This window comes from Camelina sativa, chromosome 5, assembly GCF_030686135.1.
Source record: "Camelina sativa cultivar CO46 ecotype springtype chromosome 5, ASM3068613v1".
Taxonomy (NCBI): Eukaryota; Viridiplantae; Streptophyta; class Magnoliopsida; order Brassicales; family Brassicaceae; genus Camelina; species Camelina sativa.
The window spans coordinates 23100286-23115866 of NC_141884.1; the positions used below are offsets into that span (position 1 = coordinate 23100286).

The 15581-nt window shown below is 36.3% G+C and overlaps 1 protein-coding gene and 1 pseudogene across 2 annotated transcripts; both read left to right on the forward strand.

Moving 5' to 3' along the window:
• Nucleotides 1-4034: 4034 nt before the first annotated feature.
• Nucleotides 4035-9266, forward strand: LOC147944221 (uncharacterized; annotated as a pseudogene).
• Nucleotides 9267-9536: 270 nt separating this feature from the next.
• On the forward strand, nucleotides 9537-13448 carry LOC104787234 (putative disease resistance protein RXW24L). Of its 2 annotated transcripts, XR_015557402.1 has the most exons (4): nucleotides 10580-10751; nucleotides 10935-12669; nucleotides 12855-13046; nucleotides 13140-13448. XR_015557402.1 is itself a non-coding variant. In XM_010512770.3 (3 exons), the coding sequence occupies exons 1-3, from the start codon at nucleotides 9652-9654 to the stop codon at nucleotides 12644-12646; spliced, it is 2736 nt and encodes a 911-aa protein (XP_010511072.1). In that variant the 5' UTR covers nucleotides 9537-9651; the 3' UTR covers nucleotides 12647-13448. The 2 variants fall into 2 exon arrangements, 1 of the variants encoding a protein (XP_010511072.1); XM_010512770.3 differs by adding an exon at nucleotides 9537-10528 and having other exon boundaries at nucleotides 10605-10751; nucleotides 10935-13448.
• Nucleotides 13449-15581: the final 2133 nt, after the last annotated feature.

The following is a 15581-nucleotide window of genomic DNA, read 5'->3' on the forward strand; positions in this document are numbered from 1 at the left end:
AAGTTAAAAGTGGCTAAGGGGAAGAAGGCCTCGGGTTGAAGGAGAAGGTTTGAGAATAAAAGAAGAGCATTGTGTGTGTTTGTTCAATGCGTTGTCGTTTTAATAACAGTACTCTTGTATTTAACTTTGGTTCCCATTTAGGGTTATGGTATCAAGGAAATTAATCATCAACATTATCCTCTCCTGCCTCTCTCTTTCTCTCTCTTCTAATCTCTTCTTCTTAATCCTACCTTCTGGTTACTTTGGTTAGGGTCAAACCTAACACATACCAAGTCTTACTATGCTAGCCGGAATTTCTCGCGGACTAAACGCATTAATACCTATAACAATTTTGATACCTTGAGTTCTTATGGTTTTTAAGCTCATAAATTTACAAGTATCCTTAACAAATTCAAGCTCTCCGGCACTAGAATCCTGTGTACGGGCATTTCACCTTGCACACGGTCTAGTACCGAGACTAACCTCTTAGCAAGTGCAATTAAACAAGAAATTCAAAGAAGAAAATCAAGTAAAATGCAACTATGCTACATGCAACTTCAGAAACTAGATTGAAATCTAGAGACTAAGCTAAGCATACAAACAACCCTAACATGCAAAGCACAAAGCAGTCATGCCACACAAACAAGCAATTCAAGTAAAAGCAACTATAAGCTCATGCAAACCGTGCACTAGACGAATGTCTTTAATTCCCCATCTAGTCCGGTGAAACGAGCATGAACTCACACAACAACACTAACATGCAACATGAGAATCTAGAGGTCATCTAGAAACTAAGCGCAAATCAATAACATGCAAGGCATACAAGCAACATGCAACACCAACCAAAAACATGCAAGTCTAAGAATCTAGAGAAATATCTAGAGACTAAGAGCTAAACATGCAACAACTAACATGCAATGCAATAAAGCAACATGCACAAACAAACAAGCAACGAAGAAACTAGAATGAAAATTCTAGAGACTAAGTGCTAGACACAACCTCACACCAACATGCAAGGAAGCAAAGAAAACGAGACTTAACTTCCTAGAAATTAATCTAGAAGAAAAGAAACGAATCTACCCCAAAACCCAACAATAATGCAAAGATTTAACTCATAAGTTCTAAGCAAAAACCAACAAAACCCCACCTATCATGTGCCACATCACATGCATCGAAACTCACCTGGACTTGGCTTGAAAGAATTGATCTAACAGCTTCTATTCCTAGCTTGAGACGCGGAAGAGAAAAGCTTCTAAGGAAGAACACTTTCTCCCTAGCTCTAACTTCTCTCTAACTCTCTAACTCTCTCTAACTTTCTTATTTTCTTAAGGAGAGAGATGAAAAACAAAAATGGCTTCACAAGGCTCCTAAGGGGGTCTATTTATAGTGGAAGTGTGAGGTTTGGTGAGAATTTACATAAGCAACACTTGGGAAAATTGAAATCAACACTTGGCCATCAAAAATTCTTTATTCTCCACTTCCTCTTTACATGAAATGTGATTGGTCACATTTTAGAAAGTGGAATGACTTTGTTTCCCACTTTTGGCCTTGTTATAAAAGAATAATATTGTTGCCTTCCACTACTTGCATGCATCCTCATTGGCCAATTTTGATAAAACAAAATTTCCTTGATTTTTTGGAATTTTGTCGGATCGGCCGGCGTCCCTCGGTCGGTCGTCGGTCATCTCTCGGCAACACTCGGACATCCTTCGGCAACACTCGGCACTCCTTCGGACATCATCGGCAACACTCGGACATCCCTCGGATGTCTCGGCAACTCTTGGACCGTACCGTCCTTCTCGGCATTTCTCGGTCCTACCCGCATACGCAGTTTCCGCGTAAACTGCCAACTCCCGATCAGTCTTAAGGTCTTGATCGCACATCCGGTCACTTTGGTCTTGGCTCGGCCATTTTCCGACTCACGAATTTTTCCTCGGACTTCCTTCGGTCCTTCTTCTTTATTTTTCTTCCCCTTCCTTTCTAAGTTCATTCCGAGTCGTTTCTTCGACTTTTATTTTTGAGATTTCTGCCCTTAGTGAGGGTCACTACAACGACTTAGAACAAGACACACAGCCAAAAACATTCTTGAAGCAAACTGGACAAAAACATCATAAAAAAACAGTCTCAAAGAAGAAACCCTAAAATAAAAACCAACCGCTAACTATCAAATCCCTCTAGTGAAAAGCTATCCCTAGACGTCACAAAGCTTCCCACAAATTCTCGTGCCGATCAGAAACCAGACAAGATTACGATCTCAGTTGCAATCCCCGAAGGTTCCGTCTCGCGTCTAAGAAAACATGTCCCACGAAACTGCCAATAAATCACTGAGTCTAAACCCAAATTCACTTCTATAAAAAGAAGAATATAGGAAAAGGCTTAGGAAACGATTTCCGCAGTCGAACCCTCCTTCTCCCATATCTCTAACGATGATGTTAAAGTAAACAGCAAGATGGCATTCCAAACTATTCTCTAGCATATTACAATCCTTAAGACTTACTTACTAGCTCTAAGACTTATAAATTACATAGATCGTGCTCTAGTGTTAGACTTGGTTACATTTTCTTTATATATTTATCCTCAAGTGCTATTGTGGATAACCAATAACCATGCATTTGTAGTGTGATTAGGACATTGTGAATTGCAAAAGTTGTGTACAAAACCAAAAGTGACCCAACGTATAACGTGCACGGTTGTATTCCATTATCGTCTTATTTTGTTAATTGCTTAGTCTTTTACTCATTGTGTTAAGTAAAGACTTGTTCATAGAATGTGAGTTGGGACTTTATAATCAAGAATCTCTCGTCTTCGTAAAGGGCGACGACAGGAGAGCTCCTTGGCGCCTTCAGAAGTTAGTAAATTTACTTTTCCTCATTACTTTCTGTGATTTTGTTTTCCTGTAGCCAAATTATTTGTTTGCGGTGAACGAATCGAGATGAAAATACAATAGGGTTGATTTCATGATTCGGGTATACCCGAACTCAATCGAACCATGAACAAAAAAAAAAAAAAACTAAATTTTATTTTTTTATAAATTTTAGAAAACTTGTATATATATAAATATTTAACATTTCTTTTTGAGACAAAGAAACTGAAGTGGCAAAATGGTTAATGATGTACCTGTAAATGTTCAAGGTTGTGGGTTCAAATCCCCTAAAATACATAGTTTTACATTTAATTCGGGTTAGTTCGGGTGGGCATTCGGGTTCGGATAATACCCGAACCCGATCGGATATCCGAACCTCAGAGGTATTGAACCCGATCGGGTTTTATACAATACCCGAACCCGAACCGAACCATCCACTTCGGATCGGGTTCGGGTTTCGACTTCGGGTAATATGCCCAGGGCTAACTGGTGACATGGAGAGTTTTTTTTTTTTTTTTTGCATAAAATTCTTTTACTTATGATGGACAATCAAATAAAAAAGTTTTAACATATAAACAATATTTAATACTTATTTTATAGATTTCGTTTTTCTGATAGAGTTAAGAATTTTTCTTCTATCTTTTAATTTAATAAGAAATTTAGATATGACGTTGACAAAAAAAAAAAATTAGATATGACATATGGCGACATCTTTTGACATAAGATTACATGAGTTTGCATCTTTGAAAACTAAACTTTTCGTTTAATTATTCTTCCACATGGACTTATGAAGTTTACTATTCTTTCTGGTTTTTTTTACTTGCCATTTCAGTGAGAAGTTTTTGTTTTAAATTACTTGTCAGTCTTATTTTTTTTTAATGTAATTAATGAAGTTCTAAATATAACCTTATTAAACTAGCACAATAGATAATATAATTTTTAAAAAAAAAATGAATTGCTCTGAGGCGATTCGTAAGGCGACGGTTATTTTCTTGTCATCTTCTGATGAAGATTTCGACGGTTACTTGCGCCGGAGTGGGTCAGTTTCTTGGAGACTTTGCACGATGTAACAGTTGAACAGAGATGGAGTGCTCTCTATTTAAGTGTTCGATTTGGGTATTTGTCAGACACAAATCTTTCACCGAATCTTCCCAAGTACTATACTATTCTCTTCAACATCAAACGATTTCCAATGGGTGATAACAGTCGCCGTGCCCTCCAGAATATCGATCTCGGCATTGATGATGCTCCAATCGCCCTACCACAAGCAATCGTGCAACAAGCGGTGAACAAAAACCAGTTCTGTCTCATGGGTCGCCCTTTGATGCCAAGGAAACAGAATCTTCGACAAATCATCTCTGCTCTACCGCGCTCATGGGGCCTTGTTGGCTTTGTCCGAGGTCGAATCGTGGAACAGAGGCACTTTCAATTCATCTTCCCTTTAGAAGAGTCACTTGAGACAGTCATACGAAGGGGCCCGTGGTCATTTTCTGATCGTATGCTCGTCCTGCAACGTTGGTCTCCAAATTTGGATCCCTTGTCTCTCAATTTCATTCCTTTCTGGATCCAAATTAGGGGTATACCTCTCCAATATCTGAACCATGGCGTCATTGAGAGCATTGCGAATTCCATGGGAGAAACTTTAAGCATCGACTTTGATGAGACATCAACAAACCGGGTCCAATTTGTCCGTGTTCAAATCAACTGGAATGTGGATATCCCTCTCCGCTTCCAGCGGAACTACCAATTCTCGCCTGGTGTTAATACGATCTTGGGTTTCTTCTATGAAAGATTGAGAGGATTTTGTGAAGTTTGTGGATTACTGACCCACGACTCCAGAAGATGTCTGATTCAGAATGGTGGTCCCAACGAGTCTGATCGTGATGAAGACGATGCTGACGACATACCAGAGCATCACGGTAACCCGGGAGTCCATATCCAAGAAGTAGATGACGATGGCAACCCCATAGAGGATAATGAAGCCGCAGAGCCAGCAAATCAAGCGGTTAACCCAGATAATATCCCACCTGATGAACAAGAGCTCTCTGACATTGATCCCGACCACAATGCTCTTGACAACATCTTTTCTGGATCTCAGGGTGATGGAGGAAATGGTGAGACCGCATTACTCAACCTTTTTCCAAACTTTGTTAATGATGCAGATGATGCAGTGGGTACAATTCAGAACATGGCAAACGAGTTACGCAAGAGGAAAATGGATCTGGATACAGAGGATACAGCTTTCTCCAGGAAAAGAAAGACAAGACCGAGTGAAGCAAGTGGATCAGGAATGACAAACTTCGACGAGGAACAAGATGGAGCCGCGGTGGGGCCTGTTCCACCACCGGTTCCATGAGAGTTGGGTTTTGGAACTGTCAAGGCATGGGACAACGCCTTACAGTTCGACGCCTTGAAGAGATACAACGTTTGTATCTCTTGGACATGTTGTTCCTAGTTGAAACAAAGCAACAAGATAACTACATCAGAGATAAGGGTGTCAGTTTGGGGTTCAGTGATATGTGTATTGTCTCTCCTAGAGGGTTAAGTGGTGGTTTAGCTGTTTTCTGGAAGAATCATGTTTCTGTTCAAGTTATTTCTCAGGATGTAAGACTTGTAGATCTTTATGTTGAATACAAATCTTTTAATTTCTACTTGTCTTGCATCTATGGTCACCCAATCCCTAGTGAAAGACATCATCTTTGGGAAAAGCTACAGAGAATATCAACAAATAGAAATGGTCCTTGGATGATGTGTGGTGATTTCAATGAGATCCTACAACCAGAAGAAAAACAAGGGGGAAGACAGAGAAGTTTTAGCAGTCTGAGAAATTTTACAACAATGATTGACTGTTGTAATATGCAAGACTTGAAGTTTAAGGGGAACCCTTTTAGTTGGGTTGGTAAGAGACAGAAGGAAACAATCCAGTCATGTCTGGACAGAGTCTTCATTAACTCCGATTGGAAAGCGTCATATCCTGCTTCTGAAACAGAGTTCCTCACCATTGCAGGATCTTACCATATTACTGTTGAAGAAGAGTTCTGTGTAAAACGAGGCCAGTTCAGATATGATAAACGACATGTTGATTCAGAGGATTTTGTGAGAGCTGTTAAAAAAGGATGGTCAACAGGTCAACATAGTACCTATAGAGGAATACACAACAAACTCCAGTGTTGCTGAAAAGAGCTATCAAGGTGGAAAAGAAGATCAAAGACAAATTCAGCAGAAAAGATACAGATATTAAAGGCTCAACTGGACGTAGCAGAGAGAAGCAATTCAACAACTTTAGCAGAAGTCACAAACCTAAGGTATGAGCTAACTAAGGCGTACAGCGAAGAAGAACAATATTGGAAGTTAAAGAGTAGAAATCAATGGATGAACCTGGGAGATCGTAACACAAAATTCTTTTATGCCACCACAAAGATACAAAAAGCACGCAACCGTCTTAAATCCATTTTCGATGAACAAGGTGTAGAAAACTTCAGAGATGATGCTATAGGGAAAGTCGCCGAATCCTACTTCACGAAGCTTTTCACTACGACACAACACACCAACATGGATGATATAATCTCTGATATAGAACCCCGAGTAACAGCTGAAATGAACAGAGACCTCCAACTACCAGTTATAGATCAAGAAATTAAAGATGCAGTTTTTTCAATAGGGGCGGATAGAGATCCTGGGTCTGATGGTTTCACTGCAGCCTTTTATCAGCAGTTCTGGGAATTGATCGGTGATGATGTTTGCTCAATGGTACGTCATTTTTTTTAGTCTGATGAAATGGATCATCGTATTAACCAGACTCAAATCTGTCTAATCCCGAAGATCATTGACTCAAAACTACTGTCTGATTATCGTCCGATAAGCCTTTGTACAGTCAGTTACAAGATCATTTCAAAGGTAATGGTTATGCGACTAAAACGATGCTTTGACATGGTTATCTCAGAATCACAGGCAGCATTTTTTCCTGGCCGTAGTATATCGGATAATATACTGGTGGCACACGAGCTTCTACATTCTCTTAAATCCAGACGTGACTTCCATACAGGATATGTAGCTATCAAAACAGACATCAGTAAAGCCTACGACCGTGTTGAATGGAATTTCTTAGAAGCAGTCATGACACAGATGGGATTTGCACCACGATGGGTTAAATGGATAATGGAGTGCGTAACATCAGTTTCTTATGAAGTCTTAATCAATGGTTCACCTTATGGGAAGATAAAACCAAGCAGAGGAATACGCCAAGGTGACCCACTTTCCCCATATCTTTTTCTCTTTTGTGCAGAAGTCTTGAGTAATATGATGCAAAAAGCAGAAAGAGATAGACAGATTCATGGAATACGTTTAGCAAGAGATTGCCCGTCAATATCCCACCTTCTCTTTGCAGATGATTCTCTATTTTTCTGTCGATCATCTAATCAAGAATGTGAGCATATAGCATCAATTTTTAAGAGGTACGAGGCAGCTTCTGGGCAACAAATAAACTATACAAAATCATCCGTGATCTTTGGATTTAAAACTCCAGATTCAAGAAGACAACGGATTCATCAGATTTTGGGAATTGAGAGAGTTGGTGGTGGCGGGAAATATTTGGGACTCCCAGAGCAGTTTGGACGTAAAAAGGTAGAACTGTTTGAGTATATTGTGCAACGAGTAAAAGAAAGAACAGAGGGCTGGAACTACAAACATTTGTCTGCAGCAGGAAAAGAGATTGTTATTAAAACAATAGCTATGGCTCTCCCAGTGTTTTCAATGAACTGCTTTCTCTTACCAATCACCATCTGCAATGAAATCACCATTGTAGTCTCAAACTTTTGGTGGGGACAGGATAATGGAAAAAGGAAGATCCCATGGACTGCCTGGAAACGATTGACGCTCCCAAAAAAGGAAGGAGGACTAGGTTTTAAAGATCTTCAAGCCTTCAATAAAGCATTATTGGCAAAACAGGCTGAGCGACTTCTCAAGAACCCCTATAGTCTTTTGGCTCGTCTCTACAAAGGTTTGTATTATCCGGATACACCTTTTCTACAGACACAAACAGGACCTACTGCGTCCTATGGCTGAAAATCAGTTCAAGAAGGAAAAAATCTACTGCAACAAGGATTACAGATTAGAATTGGTAATGGAAATACAACTCGAGTATGGGAAGATCCTTGGCTTCCCACCCTTCCAAAGACCTGCCAATGGACCAATCCTTGATAGAGATATGATGGTATCAGATCTATGGAAAGAGAATAAGAGAGAATGGGATCCAGTTATCTTTGAAGGAGTTCTAAACCCTGAAGATCAACAACTTGCAAAACAATTGTATCTCTCCAAACACGCAGAAGATGACACTTACGACTGGGCCTATACTCATCACGGTCATTACACAGTTCGGTCGGGATATTGGGTTGCTACTCACTCTGAAATACAAGATAATTCCATGATTCAACCACCCCCCGGTGCTGTAGACCATAAGAGAGACATATGGAAACTACCGATTACTCCGAAAATAAAACACTTCCTGTGGAGATGTTTGTCTGGAGCTTTAGCAACAACAGTACAACTCAGGACAAGAAATATTCAAGCGGAACCGGTTTGCCAACGTTGCTGTTATGGTGATGAAACTATTAACCATTTGCTTTTTACTTGTCAGTTTGCAGAAGCAGTTTGGCGATGTATCTTTGCTACGATGGGAAGGACTCTGATATTTACTGAAAATTTGGAGGACAACATCCTAATGTTGATCAATATTCAACAACAACAACAAACATCTTTCATTGTACGCCATCTTCCCTTCTATTCGATTTGGCGTATATGGAAATCACGCAATGACTTCATCTTCAGACAAATAAATCGCCATCCGGCCACAGAAGCGCATAAAGGAGAACAAGAAATCAAGGAATGGGTTGAAAACACAAGAATACAACCAGATAGCAACCAACCTATGACTCATATCCCTAATCCTCCTACAAGAAGATCACCAACTCAACAATGGAATCCTCCACCTGAAGGCTGGTTAAAATGCAATTTTGATAGCGGGTATGTCCAAGGAAGACCATATACATGCATGGGATGGATAATACGAGACAGCTACGGAAACGTAATACGATCTGGATGTGCGAAACTGCAACAATCATACTCTGCTCTTCAAGCTGAGGCACTAGGATTTCTTAACGCACTACAAGTGACATGGGAACAAGGCTATAGATATGTATGGTTTGAAGGAGACAACCTGGAACTAACAAACTTGATCAACAAGCAACAAGATCATCACAAGCTCGGCCCATTATTAGTTGACATACGTCATTGGATGACACAGCTACCATATTCATCGTTGGGACATGTTACTCGTGATGCTAATCGACCGGCTGATAAACTCTCCCATTTTGCTACAAAGATGATTCCAATATCACAAACTTTTGATGTAATTCCTAGATAGTTATATGACTGCTTGTAAATTTCATATTACATCAATAAAGTTAGATGTTAAAAAAAAAAAAGATAATATAATTAATTATTTATGAGGTTAAAGTTATTAATTTATACAAGTTTTTAATATATATGAAACTCTCTAGAATAAAAATGGAGGAGTACCGAGTACGTAATAACGCCATTAATAAATATAGTCGATCAACATCATTACCAACTTTAGTTTGAATTTCACCTTTTTATTTGCATATTCAGTTAGTGTCTTATTGCCTCTGTTAAAAGACCATACCCACGATCGATGCGTGTGATATAGATTCCTCATCAATAGTTTTGTTTTGTTTTGTTTTCTTTTTCTCATCAATAGGTTAATTCGTACATTCACATTATTTGGCAGTATGGCCGGGACATTTGTGTCGTTTGGAGTACAAAAGCTTTGGGACTTACTGAGCCGAGAACACGAGCAACTTCAGGGAGTTGATGATCACGTTACTGAGCTAAAAAATGATCTAAACTTCTTAAGCACTTTTCTAAAAGATGCAGATGCAAAGAAACATACAAGTGCGGCGGTGAAAATTTGTATTGGAGAAATCAAGGAGATTATTTTTGATGCAGAGGATATAATCGAAACCTTTATTCTTAGGCAAAAACTTGGAAAGACAAGTGGCATCAACACGAGAATCAGAAGACTCACTTGCATTGTTCCAAAGAGTAGAGAACTTGCCTACGATATTGGAGGTATAAGGAAGAAGATCTCCAAGGTGATTCGAGATATGAAAAGTTTCGGAATACAACAGATAATTTCTGATGGCGGATATATGCAACCTCTTTTTTATCAACTAAGGGAGATGCGAGATACATTTCCTAGGGACTGCAAAGAAAATCTTGTAGGGTTGGGAGAAAATGTTCAGAAACTGGTTGGTTATTTGGTGGAAGACGACAACATACAAGTCGTTTCCATGACCGGGATGCGTGGTGTTGGTAAAACCACCCTTGCTAGACAAGTTTTTAATCACGAGATGGTAAAACAACAGTTCGATGGATTCGCATGGGTGTGTGTTTCACAAGAGCCTTTACTGGAGCATGTGTGGCAAACGATCTTGCTGAATCTCAAATCCGGTGAAAATGTAGATAAAATTATGAAGATGACAAAATCTAAACTACGAGATGAACTCTATCTATTGTTGGAAACATCTAAATTTTTGATTGTCCTTGATGATATATCGAAAGAAGAAGATTGGGACTTAATCAAGCAAGCATTTCCACCGAACAAAGGTGACTTCTTATCTTACATATAAAATAATTTATTTAATAAAAATTTATAATGTAAGAAAAAATTAATATTTCACAGATTGGAAGGTGCTACTTACTTATCGAAAAGAAAGTTTCGCATTACGTGAAGATAAAGCATATATCAACTTTGAAGTAGAATGCCTAAGCCCTGAGAACAGTTGGACACTTTTTCAAAATATTGCATTTCCTGAAGCAGATGCATCCGGTAAGCTTTCAATAATTTTTTTTGTTTTTATGTTGATCATAGTCCGATCAATTTTATGATAATCATAATATTTCTCAACTCTAATGAAACCAAGTACTATAATATATCTTTAATACATCCAATTGTACCATCTTGGTATTATGACCTAGAGATAAAATGTTATTTCATATTTTTGTTGTGTAGAATTTAAGGAAGATGGGGAAATAAAAGAGTTGGCTAAGAAACTTATCATTCCTTGTGGAGGCTTGCCTTTGGCTGTCAAAGTGTTGGGAAGTTTGTTAGCTGCACAACACACATTGCATGACTGGAAAGGAGTATGCGAGAGCATTGAATCTGATATCGTGGGAAGAACCAATTTCAATGAAGATACAAACAATTTGGTTTACCATTTATTGTCTCTGAGCTTTGAAGAGTTACCAAGTTATTTGAAACATTGCTTACTCTACCTAGTCAATGTACCAGACGGTTTCGTTATGGAGGTCGAGGAAACATCATATTATTGGGCTGCTGAAGCAATAATTAAACTGAGGTGTTATGATGAAGCGAGCATTCCAGATATTGCAGAATGCTTTTTAGAAGAGTTGGTGAGGAGAAATATGGTTACTGCCGAGAGAGACAACGACACTTCGAGAATTAAATCTTTTTACATAAATGCCATGATGAAAGAAGTTTGTTTTTCAAAAGCTGAAGAAGAGAACTTACTACAAAGAGTTGGTCGTCCTACGTCAACAACAACATGCTCTCAATCTCCTTGTACATCTCGCAGACTTGTTATATGTCAACCCACTACATTAGATGACGTTGAGCCAGAGATAAAGAATCCAAAACTTCGGTCTTTCATGGTTTTCTATGGTTGGGGAAAAGGTTGGATGCCATCAGGTTTAAACTTTTCGAGATTACAGCTGATTAGAGTGTTAAATCTCTCTGGAGCCAAGTTCAAAGAAGGGAAGTTACCCTCTAGCATTGGAAAGCTCATCCACTTGAGATACTTAAACTTAGAGAATGCTGAGGTAACTCATCTGCCTCCTTCTCTACGAAATCTTAAGTTGCTTATCTATTTAAATCTTGGTGTTTCTTCACGTTCTCGAATCAACGTGCCCAACTGCTTGATGTGGATGCCAGAATTGAGATACCTTGTATTACCATATAAAATGCTTGGAACTACAATGTTGGAATTGAGTAATCTAGTAAACTTGGAGTTTTTAAGGAACTTCTCCACAAAGGCTACTAGTGTTGGAGATCTCCATTGTATGAAGAGGCTTCGGTTACTCGTTTTGGTATATTTCGGTGGGTGTAGTATGGAAACCTTATCTGCAAGTCTTGGTTCATTGAGAAACCTTGAAACCCTTATGGTACTGGATGTGAAGGATAATTCCAGTAAGTGTGATTCAGGAGCATTTATTCTGAAATGCTTTTCTCTCTACAGTTTGCACTTGAGTATACATACGCCAAGGTTACCTAATGAAGAAAACTTTTCTTCTCACCTTAAAAGAGTAGATTTAAATCGTTGTTTTTTGGAGGAGGATCAGATGTCAGTTTTAGAGAAATGCCCTCACTTAGAGTACCTCCACCTTGGAACTAGAGCCTTGTCTGGGAGAAGAATGGTTTGTTTGGCGGGTGGGTTTCCTCAGTTACTGGAGCTTCATTTGGATGAACAGAGCAAGTTGGAAGAGTGGATAGTAGAAGAAGGATCAATGCCTCTTCTTCATACTCTAAGGATTCATCGATGTGAAATGTTAAAGGCGCTTCCTGATGGGTTAAGGTATATCACTTCCTTAAAGATTTTACGTATTGTATATATGGGTAGGGGATGGACAGATAGACTGTCCAAAGGGGGAGAAGACTATTACAAAGTCCAGCATATACCTCACGTTCGGTTCATGGAGGAATCATGAAGAATGCTTTCGGCAATTACCGAGTACGTACCTACTAAAAGATTATATTTTGGTACGAAATATCATCCAGAGAAAGGGGATATATATATATATATATATATTCTCTTTTAGTTTCATGTTTGTTGTGTAATCAGATTCTTGATTTGTGTTAAAGTACCTAAGGGGATATATATATTCTCTTTTTGTTTCATGTTTGTTGTGTAATCAGATTCTTGATTTGTGTTAAAGTACCTAAGGGGCAAAAAAATTGTGGTTTGTGCACGGTCTTATTTTATTATCTTCGTGAGTAAACGCTTATTCACAGTAAGTGTGTAAGTGAGACCTAACAACTAAAGAGTAAGGCCTCTCGATCTCTTCTTCATAAAGCCGACGAGAGCGAGTTCCTTGGCGTCTTCAAGAGGTTAGTCACTTTTCCTTTATCGTATTTTTTGTTTGGGTTCATATATAACTAATTTCATTGTTTTTGGTGAGCAATTTCACTATTTTCTTGCAGTAAAACTGTGTCAATTGCAATGATCTGGATCGGTGAGTCGAGAGACAAAATTTTGTGTACGCTTGAATATATAGATGCCAATATTTACTTAAAAGTTATAAGAGATGATTTCTAGCTATTTGATTAGATAGTAACTGGTATTATAACATCCTAACAAAAATTGTTGATGTTTTGATACAACGTCCAGTATCCCTATCTATCTTATAGGTCGGTCCCGTGCGTTGCATGGATTTGTTATTTGTTGTTTTTTTTTTTTACATTTTTGTTTATATAAATTACATTGTTTTGTAATTGAGTTTTCATTTATTTATTTATTTTTGTTTTTCTTATTTTAGAAAATAGATTCTTTTTTTCTTATTTATTGGAATTTGTATTTTTTTCATTACCTTTTGTTTTTAAATCTTATTATATAAAGTTGGGTTTTGAAAATTAGCCATTAACAAGATTTTGACATGTGTCAATTTATTAATCTCAGATTCTGACATGTGTAAAAGATTATATTTGATAGGAAGAATTTGATTACAATAAAAATAAAATATTTTGTTTTAAAATATATTAATAATGTAAAAAGATAATTATCAGAAATTATAGAATTTATAAAAGTATACAAATTTTTCTAAAAATAATTATAAGGAGATTATAGATATATATATATATATATATTTTCATAAAATCCGAAACTATAGTATTATTTACTTATTTTTAATTTTAAGTTATTAATTCTACAGAAAAATAGAAAAATGGATGAGAAAATATACAATTAGTTATTAATTCTAAATTTTGTAAATATTCACTTATATATAAACATAAATTATCTTTTATTAAAATAATTTATCCAAAAACATTGTTTTCAACATTGTTTAGTTGGGAAAACTTTTTAATGGGAAGGTAAATTGTTCTTATTTTTTAAAACCAAACTTTTCTCCTACTTTTTCCTTTTTCAGTTGGTAATAGGTAAGATTAATATGCTGACCCCAAAAAAAAGATTAATATATGCGTATTTTTTTCCTAATACTGTATTTTAAAATTTATTGTAGTATATTTAGATTATTTTATTTAATTTATATTTTCATCTTTGAATTATTTAGGATTCATATATTATCGTGCTTATAATTTTCTATTGTTTCTTTATTTTGTCAAATTAGTTTTTTACTAATTTCTCAATCTTGATTGATTAGTCATAAACCTTTTTTTTTTTGCAAACATATTTGTTACCATTATTCACTCAATCCCAAAGGGAGATAACGAGTAGAAGCTCAACCTAATGGATAGATAAGGCTAATCAAACACAAGCTTACAACAAACATAGATAGATAGATTAGAAAAATATTAATCGTTGTTAATAGATCCATAGGAGCTCAAAGAATGTGACACTCTGGTTTGCGGAAAGGTTTAAAAAAATTAATTTGGCCACATATGTCACTAAAATTCACATATTTTTCGGTCAAGGGTCCTGAGAGAATTTCATGATGGGTAACCTTCCTGAAAGTGATTATCGAAACTGTGGGAGTGAGGACAAAATATAGAAAAATACCAAAAGTATTTTTAGCTGGTGTCAATATATCTTAGACTTATTAAGTAAACTACGTACTTCTCAATTTTTCAATTTATTGTATGAATGAATCAATGTTTCGATCCCTTGTGTAGTCTTCTATTTAAAGAAAAAAAAAAAAAGAAAAAAGAAGGAATAAAACTTACTTTAATTTGTGCGCCCTACGAGAACACAAGAAAAATTCCTGAAAAACCATCATAGAGAGTCAGATAATCGATATCTGTTGAAAATTTTCAATGTTTGATTTTTGAATGGGTTTTCCAACAGAACACCGATGGACTGTTTCTAATATTTTACATAACTTGATATAAATTTTTAATTAAAGTGGTAAAATAATGTACAGTAAAACCTCTATAAATTAATAAAGTCGAGACCATGAAATTTTATTAATTTATAGAGGTTTTAATTTATCGATAAGTTAATAATTATTAATTTATAGAGAAATTTTTCTAACTAGGTAAAAAAATATTAAAAATAAGATTTAATCTTTATAACTAATATTAATGAAATTAACAATTATCATGTTTTGAAGATAGCACTCAAAGACTTTTATATAGTAAAAATATTAAAAATAAATTCCAATAAAAATTAATGTGTAGATATATACATATATTATATAATTTTATATAATTATTAATTTATATTATTGATGGGACCATATATTTATAAAGGAGTTTCAATTTTAGGCGTAAATCTTTCTATTCATTTTCTCTAAACTGAAAAGACAACACCATAAGGTTTTAATACAATGAAAAAAAGTAGAAACAAGATCCAACAAAAATGCAAATTCAAGAATAGACAAACAACACTAGAATTGTATTTGACTAATTTTTTAAATATATACATATATATTTTTTTAATTTATATCATTATCAATTTATGATACTGAT

Excerpts from the sequence above, each read along its gene's own strand:
- LOC104787234 (XM_010512770.3), top strand. The coding sequence starts at position 9,652 with ATGGCCGGGACATTTGTGTCGTTTGGAGTACAAAAGCTTTGGGACTTA. Across the intron at positions 10,529-10,604 it reads AGCATTTCCACCGAACAAAG|ATTGGAAGGTGCTACTTACT; the intron begins GTGACTTCTTAT and ends AATATTTCACAG. Across the intron at positions 10,752-10,934 it reads TCCTGAAGCAGATGCATCCG|AATTTAAGGAAGATGGGGAA; the intron begins GTAAGCTTTCAA and ends TTTGTTGTGTAG.